Raw genomic sequence first — 14,342 nt, forward strand, 5'->3', positions numbered from 1 at the left:
ATATATTCTTCCACGACAACCTGTGCCTGATGTGTGCTGCTCCTCCTTAGAGACAGAGATGAAAAAATATGATCCAATTTCAGTTTTCATGCTAATACTGACCAAGCCCTGAAAAACAAACAAGAAAAAATGAACCTGCATCTGGAAATGCATGTCAAAATATCAGGACATTCCCAGTGCTAATAAGACCAGGTCCTGGAAGGTGTTCTAAACCAGAAAAGCCTAATAAGACCTCTAAGAGAAGGATGTAGAATCAATAATCCCACTACCTTTTTGACATGAGCTTTAAAGTGTCACCAAACCTGAGGGTCAACTAGAGGAAAAGAGAGGGAAGGCAGCAGCCTCCTCATTACCTAGATCTTCAGAGACCTCATCATACTGCTTTAAGAGTTCTATGTGATGATCATAGCCAGTAATTTGAAAGCCTATTAAAGGAACAGGTTTCTGATGAGGACTTTTATAAGCCAAAGCTACAAATGACACTGCTTGCAGAGTTACTGGAAAAGAAGCTAATAGGGCTACCTGCTGAGGTACTGCATATCTAAGGAGAATGGAATGGGAAGGGCAACGGAGATGGTGAGATGTGTCAAGCATAACAGGTGGGACCTGGGGACTGTAAATAGTGGTCGATATGCTGGGCCTAGATACAACACAGTTCCAAACCCCAAACACTGGGGAACACAGGGGAGAAAATGAGCCAGAAAATTATGCTTGACACCCCATCTCCACTAATGTAGATACAAAGACTGGTTTCTATTTAAGTAGATGTAATAAACTGATGACAGAGCAAACACCAGCTGTTTAACTGATACCAGTGGAATCTCCACCTGAAAGGCCAACTACCCCCTAAACTCAACAGAATATGTATCAGGAAGACCCATTTCAAAGTAACAAGCATCTGTGGCACTGAAGTCTGGGGACCACCATAACTAAGGTTGACATCAGAGAAAACAAAAAAATGAGTAAGCCAAAGTCAAAAGAGACCAGTAACTGGACTGGGGACAATCCTATCTGTGGAAACAGCCAGGCTTGACAGCAAAGACATAGCTGGTGATTCAAAAGCACCTAGTCGCCATCATCATCAGATTATAATCACGGACAAGGAAGTCAACTAAAAATTTGTGGATTACAAGAGAAAGAAATGTCAGTGGAGGTATCTACTGTGGATCTCTAAGAAGTGAAGAACGAGAGAAAAGCAAGGTATGCAAATGAGGAAGCCAAGAGACCACAGACATCCAGTGCCTGGTCTGTACATATGCCTGGGGTTGTGCCATTAATAGCACTGGTAAAGGCTGACAGTAGTCCAGCTGCAATCCAAATGGATACAATGCAGGAACCTCAAAAAAACACTGTCAAGGTCTACTGCCTATGAGCCTGTAGGAATCTTTTTTGGAAATAGACAGCTGATAAACAGCAAACCATCTGCTTCTCCAGTCTCATGTCGATGTACAGTCAAAGACCTTTCTTTTTCTTCTGACAACAAGAACCCCCTTGTAGATCATTCACAATTAGTATACAGCAAGGAACAAAGTAATATGAAGCACTAAAATGGGAACTTGTGAAAGTGGGTCTACTTTTATTTATTATATGCTTACTTATTTTATATTTGGTAAATGAGTTGGTAGACTGATTCACAGACCATTTGCAGCCATGATCTGGGCCACAGGCACATGGAGATAGTAACACAAGTTTAGTCAAAAGTAACAAGCAGACTATGAAAACAGACTGACGTTAAAATATTGGACATTCCAATACTTGGCAAGAACTTTAACAGATATAACTTTCATGATAAAAACAAAAAAAAACTTTTCAAATATGCTCATCAAGAACTTTAAATTTAAGCCCTTCTGTCACCAGATGGTGTGGACACCACCAGAATAATAACCATGTCACTTAAGTGCAAGAAACGTATTGGAGTGTTTACTTCTTGGCTGCAATTTGTTTTATTTGGTTGGATAGAGGTGCTGTGTTCCACTTCATTTTTATAACTTTCCTGATAGAAATATTCTGATGTGCAGAATTAAATTCAAACATACTGATTTTACATACAAAGGCTTACATACATATAGACACATACCTCTCAACAAGACAGGAATATATCAATAGGGCAGGGGCATGTATAACTAATGACATATAGCAGTGGATTACTCTGACAGCTACGGTTTTATATGTGCATTAGTCACTATCTTTTTGTATTTCTCGATTAGATAGTTAAGTGGTTTTGTATTTCTTTATTAGATACTTAAGTGGCTTCTTTCTTATCAGTAGATATATATTGTCCACACCTTAGTTTCCTAAGACAACTGATTCCAGTTGGCTGGATCTATTTCTCACTGAAGCGTTTTTTTTTACCTACAGTTAAAATGAAGACAGAGAATTAGTGCTCTGTCATTATTGCCCCTTTAAATCATAAAGTGATGTCCTGATTAGCTCTGCCAGTGAAATAAAGAAATGCTTGCAAATTAGCTTAAATGTAAATGCTGATAGCAGCAAAATGGCATTTGCAGGTACAGAGAGCTAATTAGCTTTTTCCAAAGAGACAAAATGAAGTATGTATACTGGGGAAAAGTTGATGAACCTGCAAAAATTTGCTGATGGTAGTTTGCAAAAAGACATTAAAATTCAGAAGGAACACAGTAAAATTCATAAAAACTTCCTTCCAAAAAGGGGGAAAAACTATCCTTAGAGGGGACACATTTACACGACTGAACACACTCACTGGAAAAAGCCAAGATCTTATTAAAAATAGTGATTCAAAAACTCAAGCGGCCTTAACCATATTTGTGTTGCAGAGAAATAAAGACCTGACTGTACCCCAGACAACCAGTGCTCAACTAGCAATGTGCCAATGAGTAGCTGATGACTGCTCATCCACCGGAGGGGTTAATGTCTGATTCGCTGCACTGGTGACATCTTGCTCTGTAGGCACACTAATCTTCATGTTGAGACAGTACACTGCAAATTGTGCCTCTTGGTTCAGATACTGCAATGTCAAAAATGAGCATATTCTTCCTGAAAGCAATAGAGCTTGCATGAGGCTGACGGGATAAAGACAGGACAGTCCAAATGATCTACAAACTGCCCCACCCCAAAATACCAGACTCCTGCCTTGACTGGTAAATGAATGATAAAGAGGGCTCTTGCCTAAGTAGAGGAACTAATGGATCAATTATATGAAGGATAGCCACTGAGTTGATCCTGTTGACCATTAAAAAAAAAAAAAAAAAACATAGGCTACTGAAGTTTGAACTCTTTTGTAATAAGAAAGCAATGGATTTTTCAAATAGGGTACAGCTAAAAGAGTGGACAGAGGATGGCTTGGTGAGTATGGTTTGGCAGCCAGAAAAAAATTCTGTGCTGAAGAAACCTACTGCTGGAGGCACATGTCTCTATAATGAAGTCAGAGCATTAAGTATCAGATTTTCTGGACTACAATCTAAATTTCACAGCAAGAAAGGTGGAAAAATGCCCCATGGAATGCAGTCAACATACATGAGGCAGATACTGATTAATGCACTTTGATGCAAGCAACTAAATGTGAAAAAAATCTGCACAGACATGATTTAGGTGCAAGCTGTCATAGTAGCAATTTCACCACATTAACAGCAGTCTCTGTACCTCAACAGGGTAGCACATCTGCCTTTGGAAGAGCAGAACATTGTGGGTTCTATTCCAACACCAGGTAACTGGATTAATTTTCCAATACTCACAGTTCAGTGTAACAAAAAGGAGGTGTTCACTATTGAGTGTGCCATCCTTATGGTGAAATGCTGAACTGAGGACCCATCTGCCTGACTTAGTGGTAGCTCTGGTGGATGTAAAAGATCCCATGCATGTACTGAAAAAGAGAGTAGGAAAGTTTTCCAATGCTTTGGCTAAATCTTCCCTAGTCAATAAGAATACCACCCTGGGCCTCCCCTGAACTGAGGCCAGAGGCCTAGTGGGACTAAACCAGTCAGACAGATGAAAGGCAACCCCGGGGAGAAAACAGCTCACTAATTATATTACAGGCTGGACATTTCAAAGTCCCATATTCCCAACCAAAATATATGACAGATTACATTGTATTACTGTACTATTCAAAAAACCTCAAATGACAACCTCACCACCTGAAGCTCTAAAAAAATACATGTGACAATATGACTAGGTAAACAAGGCCAATGACTTCTTACCATGGGTGTTAATAGTTTGGTTCTGATATACAACCCATTAATTAGACAAAATAAAAAGATAAAATGCATTTCAAGAAATATGAAGACATGCAGCATATAAGATCATGGAGGAATTAAACTTCAAGATATAGAAGGCTACTCCAAAGCAGTCCCCATTAAAGTTATAGTGCATTTGGATGGATAATTATAATACAAACTGGAAAAACTTACACTTGAATATTTTCAGGTTAAAAAAATGAAATTACACAGAAAATCACTGATAGTTAATCATATGAAATGACATTCAATATAATATAAACATACCAACTCACTCACAACATAGTAATACCCTAAATAAAATCCAAATTTATTATAATGTGTCAAAAAGAACCATATCTTGTTTAGTCTATTACATCCTTCTTATTACATCCCTCTATCTCCACCAAATGATTAATAGAAATTTCACGCACTGTAAAATTATCTCAGTGGAACAGGAACAACTTTTTAGGATGGTACAATTCTTTTAGGGATGTCTTCTGTGTGGCAACATGTGTGAATGGGCGTTCCTTCGTTGAAGGTTGTGCGTTAGGCCCGGCAAGCCAGCACGTAAAAATCTACTGCCAATCATGAGCGGACCGGAGTTCCGCTGTGGCGACCCCTAACCAGGAAAAGCCGAAAGACACAACAATTCTTTTACGGATGGTCAGTTAAAATCAACCCAAATGCTGACCTCAGAATTCAGTTTAGACTCAGATTTGATTTTGATTCAGGGTGTCAAAAACCATGCCCAACATACATTTCCTCCTATTAAGAATAACACTATTCCTAAGATAACACAATATCCCTGTAGCAATGTTTACAAAAAATACTCAACTTTGATACTCTCAGATCTATACAAAATTGTTACAACTTACAAAGATAACTAATAATAAGCTTTGCAGTTTCATTTTAACAGATTAAAACCAAAAGTATGTCGGACAGCAATACATTAGTGTTAAGTCCATAAAGAAAACTTCATTTTCCCAACACTATAGTGTGTTTACTTGGAAATACTTACATACAGAATGCAACACATACGACAAATTAGATGGTACATCTGTATGTTGGAGATGTAACCAAGAAATTACTCTGGACTTGCATAATGTTTAATTGCTCTTCACTAAATGCTTACAGGGACAATTTAATTTCCTACACGTTTTGTAGTTAGATAAACTGTGTTAGATAAAATGTTAGCATTATGGAATATATCCAATAATTTTAATCTGAAAAGGGACTATTATAACATTTTATGGACCGTTTTAGCGTGTGCATGAAAAATAATCACAAGAAACATTGCTTCCCAATACAAGGAATTCCTTCATTTCATAAAAAAATCAGGGCCAGCCTTAGCTGAAATGGCGCCCTAGGCGAAGTAGTGTTCCGGCACCCCTTACGCCCTACCCACAACATACTCACAAAACAACCCTATTTGAGCCACGCCCACAGGCAGGTCACTCCCCAAGAAAGCCACTTCAGTAATTTCCTTAAATCATTTAAATGCATAAGAAGAAAAAGATACCTTGTAATGTAGTTAAACTGCAACTACCTTTGTGTACTTATTTCCTACTTTAAATGCCAGAATTGGATCATGGTCAAATAGGGCCTCAGGCAGGGTAATAGATCACCCCCCACAGAGCAACCTCTACCCTCCAGCAGCAGCCCCCTCCCCAGCCATTCTAGTGTTCCATTACTTGGCTATTTCTCACTAGTTACCATACACACTGTTCAAATCTATCAGTGTACATACTGTTTTCTTATTTACTTCCACAATGTTTACAGATATTGAAATAAAATAACACAAACACAGATAGCCATTTGCTAAACAAACAATACAGTCTCACAATGAAAACAGACAGCATGAGCAGTAAACTTCTCTACCCTTGAAACTCATACTCATTGAAATGGCAAAACTCACATTCATTAAAATAGCATGAAAACCCACATTCATAGAAAATGCATCTCCCCATTGTAGGATTAAGTTTACATTTGGGCTGTTTTCAAAACAGACTACTTGCACACACTTTTAGAGCATTGAATACACGTATTTTTCTTTGATTCAACTTCCTGATTGTTCCTTGTATAATACAGCACCACTTGTTAGAATGAGTTTTAAATTTGTAGTTCTAAACATTCTTTTAATAAGCAATGAAACAAAATGTATGAACCAATAACTATCCATTTCAGAAAATTTAAACCATAAAAGGCCACTCATAACTTCTGTAGTTACAATCCACCAACATCACTTGATACGTACAACCTCTGCAGAAGTAAAATCATCTGAATATTTCCACATTAAAGAAACCTGTAACTAATGAAGAGATTGCTACTGGCAAACAACTTTATATCTCAATGTTTTATCTATAAATTCAGTGCCTGCTGCCCTTGAAGAATTAACTGCCTATATTACATTAAAACATTGGAAAGTTAAGTTATATTGCAATAGGAAATAAACCAAGTTCATAGTTACTACGTATCTCCTACAACGGAGGACATGCTCAGCATTGTAGAACCCCTTTCCCCCTTATAATGCAAACAATCATATGTGTACTACAATATCAGCATTTCATTTCCATGGTGTGGGAGTGAAATCCACAGCCTTCTGCACCAAACACAATTATGCTACCAACACTGCTTTCAGATTCTACAATACAGTGTGTCATTTGATAAACAAAAAACAACTGTTTGCACTTTGAAAACAGACTTAGCATGAGCAGCAGTAAACTTTCTTCCTTTGAAGCTCATAATATCATACAGTGTGTTAAGTAGCGGGCATTAGGTTAGTTAGAAGGAGGAAATAGCATGAATATATAAGCAGTCTTGTGACTCAGTTACTTTGCTATGACCTTTTGATCTTCTTCTGGCTTTTCCCAGTTAGGGGTCGCCACAGCGGATCACCTGTCCGCTCATGACTGGCAGTGGAGTTTTACAGTGCTGAGTTGCCAGTCTGGCGCCCAACCTTCCACAGAAGGCACACACACGCACGCACTCACACCTAGGGCCAATTTAGAGTGTCCAATCCCCCTAACAGCATATCTTTGGGATGTGGGAGGAAACCAAAGCATCCAGAGGAAACCCACGCGACCAAAGGGACATGCAGACTCTGCACAGAAGGCACCTCAACCGAGGATCGAACCGGAGAACCTCTTGCTGTGAGGCAGCAACGCTAACTGCTGCACCACCGTGGCCGCCCTTCCTATGATCTTTTGATAAATAATATATAATCTTGCATAAAGAACTGAGTATCTGATCGGTCTAACACACCTTTTGGAATGAAACAAACTGCGAAACTTACATAGAAGTAAGAATTTCAGGAAACAGAAAAGTGATCCAAAATCTTACATAGGAAACAAATGCAATGCCAGAAAAAGGGCAAATTATTCTATGGGGAAATGATGACCTTTTTAATACATCCTGAAGATACAAGACTATTAGGAAAATAAGGCATTATTAGATAGTTTGTGTGAATCTGCCAGTACAATTAGAAGCTCACCAGCAAGAATCAAGAGGTTTTAAGGAAACTACTTGTCCTAGTTTAACAGAACTGACAAAGAAATGCATATGAACTTTGTTTCAGTACAGCCAGTAGTAAAGCAATAAAATGAATCAGCTACTTCACTCAAAGCATTTGTCTTTGTAACTCTTAGTAGTCTAACAGGAACTTTGTGAGGTATTCAAAAGCCTTGAAAATTTTAAGTGAAAGACTGAGTCCATGCATGTGTATTTGAGCACAGAATTAAAAAAATCTAAAATGCTAACCTGTGATGTTATAACCATCTCATACACACATCACCTTTTCCATGCCACTGCTGAATAAGGAGACAACAAATCAAATAATACAATGTAGTAATAATTCTTCAATAGGATAACCCACATTAAGTGTCAAGGATGAATTCATTATGCATCTTATGTGCTCTTCACTGTCAATCGTTGCTCTTTCTGTTATTGTGATAATTCATTACTTCCTAAGCTTTAATTTTATGGCAGAAAGCAATAAGATTATGTGGGGAAAGACTGAAGCAAAAAGGGCAAAATGTGGCAAAAAAAAATATATATATATATATATATATATATATATATATATATATATATATATATATATATATTCCTTAAGGGAAACACATATTCTGTGTTATTACCACATTTAGCACTCAGTCAGATACCTAACAACGGTTAGTAAATGGTTAGTATATGGATGGCAGAGAAGGGTAAGAATAGGGTAGGCAGACTGGCCATTTAAAAAAAGTGGGGGCGCAGTGGTCCCGTGGTTAGCATGGCTGCCTCAGAGTGTGGTTCGCTACTTTGGTTCTTGGTTGTAGTACCTTTTGTGCAGAGCATGCATGTGTCTATGCTGGTTTTTGGCAGCTGCTCCAGTTTCCTCCCACACCCCAAAGGCATGCCACAGATGAATTAGGAATCCTCCAAGTTGTCTGTGGTGATGCATATCATGTGTGGATGACAGTTTATTTTCTTTGTATCCAGTAAGTCCTAAAACAGGCTACAGATCCTCTGCAGCTCTGAAATGGATTAAGCAGGCAGACAGCAAATGAATGAATTAATGAAATATTATGAATGTATGTTTGTTAACAAAATGAAGTTTGCACTAAATGCATGTCAGCAGCAGTAATGACTCAAATATATAGTGTAATCTCAAAACTGCTTTCACTTCCTGTCTGACATTCAGCAAATGACATCTGCACTCTTCAGAAATAACCAAACGACTTCAATGTTCACATTTCTTCTGCTAAGAAATCTTCATAACAATACAACATGCAATACTGCACACTACATCATACTTGCAGACTGTATAACTGCTTACTAAACAGCCCCATCCACATACAGCTGGTGCATATGTACGATTAGTGTCAAGCTGGCTGTTGAGACTATAAGTTGTGTTTGTTGGAATGTTCTTCAATTTTTATATTGTACCAATTTACAGTTTAAATTAAAGGTTGTTACCCGGCTTGACCATTGAGTAGCCTAACAAATTTTCAGTTACCCCAAAATCGGAACGGCCACACGTGCACTCATGATGACCTTAACCCCTCTCTTCACTGAACTAATTTAAGTTCCGCTCGTGCCATCAGAATATTTTTTTTTTACTTGTTGAAGCCAGCCTCCTGGCCACCCTGATGCTATAAAAGTGGGAAGGCTCTTCCCTTCGCTCTATGGTTTTGTTATTTAGCGATCTTCTCAGCGCACTTCACTCAGACAGGGCGCCGAGAAGATTGCAAAATAGTAAAAGTACATTAAAATAAATAAATACATAAAATTCTGACCTTTAAGAGGCCGGCTGTTCGGCGCCCTAGTTCGCCTATGTCTAAGACCGGCCGTGACAACATTACAGAAAGAGACTGCTAACAAGAAAAACAGATTTGCTAAATTTGGAGCGGGCAGAAATAGAAATCAGGATGAGGCTGGAAAATACTGAAGGACAGATGGGGAATGAAAGGAGGACAGAGAAGTGGGGAAGACAAGATGAAAGTGGGGTCCAGTGATGGTAACAGATCAGGTTATGAATAATGTTGGAAATCTTTATGATGCATCTGTCTGGTTTATATTATGGGATATAAGTTTTATTATTATTATTATTCTAATGATCTAAAATTGTACCATCTTGTATACACTCAACTAAAGGAAGTTTAAAAGAAAAATATGTTCACTTCATGAACCTTCATTAAATCCATGGTCTAAGGTATCAAACTTGACAGACTCGACTGTGGAACAATAAAAAATTCACAGATGAGACACTAAATTATTATAGCTCTACAAACAAAAAAAATAATTTGTATATTATTTTGTTACAGTTACTACTGGTTTGGCTCTATGGCCACAGATATGATTTGAAAATATTGTATATAGTTGAGGAAGTATTTATTTAAAAAAAACTGCTTATTTCATTAAAATGTTATATGTCAGTAATATGTGTAATAACTTTTTTTAAAAAAAGAATCATGACACATGAACATATTCAGAAAACTCTGATTTAGTGCACATTTCACTACAATTCTTTAAGTCTATAAAAAAAGACTAATTTCCTGGAATTATAAACTATGCTGTGCAACACTGACAACTGATTCCAGTAACAAAACTCCCTCATTTACGCAAAATGAGAGTGGCAGACTCCCATAAAAATAGTCTTAAAAATGTTTATATTTACCTCAGATGATGTTAAACACAGTAGCTGTTTTGGCTATTTGATTTTGCAAGATCAATATTCTACTTGCTGCTTTCATATAAATGCATTCCCTTCTTTTGGTATATGAAATACTAAATATTATCTGTGAAGGCTGAAACTAAAACACGAATGCACAGATGAAAATGAAACAGTGCAGCGCCTGCGCTAAACAGACAAATGGAAAATAAACTAATGCCAACACACACCAAACTCTCTCTCCTTCAATTCATGCATGTGCTGTAAGTAGTTTTGAATACAATTTAATGAAGTTTGGTGTTTTTGCTCATTCCAATACTAAGCAGCCAATCATTACAGGAGTCAAATGAAAGGTTTCTTGGAAATTATTACAAATGAAAATGCTCAACTCTGTCCTAGTTCTACTGAACACACAGTAGTTATATCGCTGTAGGGAAATCTTTCTAGCTGGTTCTGTGAAACAAGGCAGGTGTCATACTTGACTGGGGATATTTTTTCAGTAGCCACTGAACTAGCTCAGTCTTTAACAGCAATTAACACATTAGATGGAATGTCCCAGAAACAATAAATAGTCCCTTCATGGTTGTTTCTGTGCTTCCTTATCCTTCCTGTTCCAAAAGCCTCTGACGTGTTCCAAATACAATTTCATCCATTACTTCTGGTTTCAGAATATCTTTGATCTGAAAGGTAAACAAACATTTTTTAATAAAAAATAATAAGATAAGTTTCACATGTGAAGTTTGCATATCATCCGTATGTGCAATGGGGTTTTGTTGGGTGCTCCAGCTTCCACCCAAGTGTACAAGGCATACAAGTAGGTAAACTGTTCCTCCAAACTCAATGCAGGTGTGCATGTACTGTGTGACAGAATGTGTGCATATCCCGTAATTGAAAAGTGGCCCAACCAGGATGGTTTCTCTGCCTTATGCCAATTGGGGATAGGCTCCAGCTCTGACAATCCTTAACATGATAAAGTGAAAAAAAAAAAACAAGTAATCTCTGTGGTATCCCCGAAGTCTCAAACAACCCACTAAACAAGTATAGTGGTCCCAAAAAAAAAACAGTGTAAGAAACTTCTCTGTGTGGAAGATTTTCAGTCCATACATCTCTAGTTAATCACTGCATATTAATCAGATCAGACAGTAGTAGAAGTAGCAAACTTAAACTCGCCTTGAGTCAAAAAAATAATAAAAATTTATAATATGAAATATTGTACAGAATTACTAAGTATTCGAAAGTAATTCAAGCAAGGCAGGCAGTCTGTTTCCAGTCTAAAATCCTTTATTAAGTACACAGACAAGCGATCCAAGTAAAACAAAAATAGAGCAATAGTTTCCTCACAAGCTTTCTAAATATATATATATATATATATATATATATATATATAGAGAGAGAGAGAGAGACAGATACACTTTTTATCAGGCAAGGGAGTAGTTTATTGTGCTGTAAAACAAAGTGTTATTGGTACACATGTTAAATTCACACCCCTTTCCCCATCAGTGTGACATTCGAGCTGGTCCTGCCCTACTTAGTAGCTGTCATAATAATATAACCCTTATGTACTTTAAATACAATTTATAATGATGTGGTACCTCTTATTTAACCAGATTATTAAGCACTATAGATGCACAAAACGCTGTCTGGTAACAATAAAGGCTGTCCTCCACTTGTATAATACCAATGAACGAGCCACACTGAATAATACAATAATTTAATGTAAAACTTCACAAAAACAACTGTCATGAAACAGATTTAGCATGCTTTCATCTCATACACTGAGACCTCATCAGAATCATATATATATATATATATATATATATATATATATATATATATATTTAGAAAGTTTGTATGAGATGAAAGCACGCTAAATCTGTTTCGTGACAGTTGTTTTTGTGAAGTTTTACATTAAATTATTTTATTATTCGTTCAGTGTTGCTCGTTCATTGGTATTATACAAGTGGAGGACAGCCTTTATTGTTACCAGACAGCGTTTTGTGCATCTATAGTGTTGGTTGTCTACAGATTATTAAACAGATTATCAAGTCTGTGATTTTATCCAAGACAATATACTACATGGCTGGAAATACATCAACCTTAGTCCATTTGACAATAAAAAAAAAAAAAAAAAATATATATATATATATATATATATATATATATATATATATATATATATATATATATATACATAGACACTTTGCATGTAAAAAAATTAATTGTAAAAATCATATTCTATTTTCATAACCTATTGTTAACAAAGATTGCTTTCATCCTTCTAGACTTCTTCAGGTCCGTGCACAAGAACCCTAAAACTATCTATAAAAATATTATTGTATAATTAGTTAGTACTGTCATTACACATCACTTTGAATAAAGTGGAAAAAAGAGAACCAAAAACAGAAAAAAATAAGAAAAAAATGTATGATGATGGAAACAAAAAAAAAAAAACACAAATTAAAGCTGATTTAAAATGGCATTTAAAATGAACTGGTAGAATAAAATAAAATAAAATTAGTCATGTAAACAATGTGACAATTTTCTAAGTTCCAGTTCACTTTTAATTGAACAGTAGTAGTTTAGTCCAGGTTTCCTAAAAGAGTTAATCTTGAATTGCCACGAGTTCATGTTTCTCCAGAATATTCGGGATGTCTCCTTCAAGATCACACGTCTATGCGATCCAGGATCTGTGAATAAACTTAAGCGTAGGATTTCATGTTATCTGTCAGAAATCTGATCTGGATGTAAAAATAATGCACTAGCCAAACACCTTTCTCTTCATAAAAGGCACACAGGTTTTGAGTTCCAGATCCTGGAATGTAAACTATACACAGACCACTAACTATCCTATTCTATCACAGAGAATCACTACCAACTCCCAGGCATAGACTGGGCCAAGGACCTCACAAATTATACAAAGATATATGAAGACTGCACAAAAGATAAGGTCAGGGGGAAGGCTGAAGACAAATGAAGTACAACTACTCAGATGGAAAGTTTTGGTGACTACATAACTTCTTTATCTGAAGTAGTTTACCTCATTTGGTCTTCAACCTGTGAGACAGAGTTCCCAGCTACCAAATATTCCTGGGTTGCCCTCATGGAAAGATATTCTAAGGCACCACAGAGCCAAAGGATGCAATGTTCCTACACACAATATCCAGCTTGTAATGTGAAATAAAGGTATGAGATGAGGACCAAGTGGCTGCCGAACACATCATCCAGAGGCACCCTAGACCAGAAGGCAGCTGACACAGCCACAGATCGAGTAGAATGTGCCTTCACTTGTCCCGGCAGAGACATGTCCTTCACAGCATAGGCTCGAGCAATGCATTGGGAAATCCAGTGAGCAATAGTTACCTTGGAGACTGGCTTTCCTAAGAAGGGATCCAAATTATGAAAAGATTTCATCCTGTGCAAGTAAAATTTCAATTGCCTATGAACATCAGGCAGATGCAGCTTGTATTCCCCTTTGTTTTGGAAGTTAGGGGAAAAAACTGGTAAATTGATAGACTGATTAATATTAGCTTCTGAGGCTACCTTAGGAAAGAAAGATGGATTAATGCACAGCGACACTCTGTCTTTGTGAAAGATCATGCAAGGCATTTTGATACAGAGCCTGAAGCTCTGACACTCATCTGGCAGAGGTAATGGCAACCAGGAAAGCCATTTTCCAGGTCAAAAACTGCAAATCAACTGAAGCTGCAGGCTCAAAGGGTGCAGAGACCAAGGCCTAACACTAAGGCAAGGTCCCATGGAGGTGTACAGTCCTTGACCGGGGGTCTAAGAAGGAAGACACCTTTAAGAAAGGTCTTACAAAGTTTGGTAGAAGCCAGAAAAGACATTCAACCCAACATGAAAATTACAAATAGCTGCCAGTTGTACTTTAACTATGGAGGAACTGGCACCCTGATGAAAAATATTCGCCAGAAAATCTAAGACAGCCGAAAAAGGAGCAGTAAAGGGATCTAAGGCCCGCTGAGTGGCCCATATGGAGAAAT

General features: G+C 37.2%; 1 protein-coding gene across 2 annotated transcripts in view; it reads right to left on the minus strand.

Annotated features, from left to right (window-relative positions):
* Positions 1-10,155: 10,155 nt before the first annotated feature.
* Positions 10,156-14,342, minus strand: part of EXOSC2 (exosome component 2) — a 491,325-nt gene continuing 487,138 nt past the window's right edge. For both annotated transcript variants that reach the window (XM_044058551.1, XM_044058552.1), the window contains exon 9: positions 10,156-11,021. In XM_044058551.1, coding sequence (XP_043914486.1) covers positions 10,941-11,021 — 81 coding nt within the window. In that variant the 3' untranslated portion in view covers positions 10,156-10,940. The remainder of the gene's footprint in view (positions 11,022-14,342) is intronic.

Source organism: Protopterus annectens, chromosome 16.part0 (assembly GCF_019279795.1).
Source record: "Protopterus annectens isolate FY-2018-M chromosome 16.part0, PAN1.0, whole genome shotgun sequence".
In the NCBI taxonomy this organism is placed as follows: Eukaryota; Metazoa; Chordata; order Ceratodontiformes; family Protopteridae; genus Protopterus; species Protopterus annectens.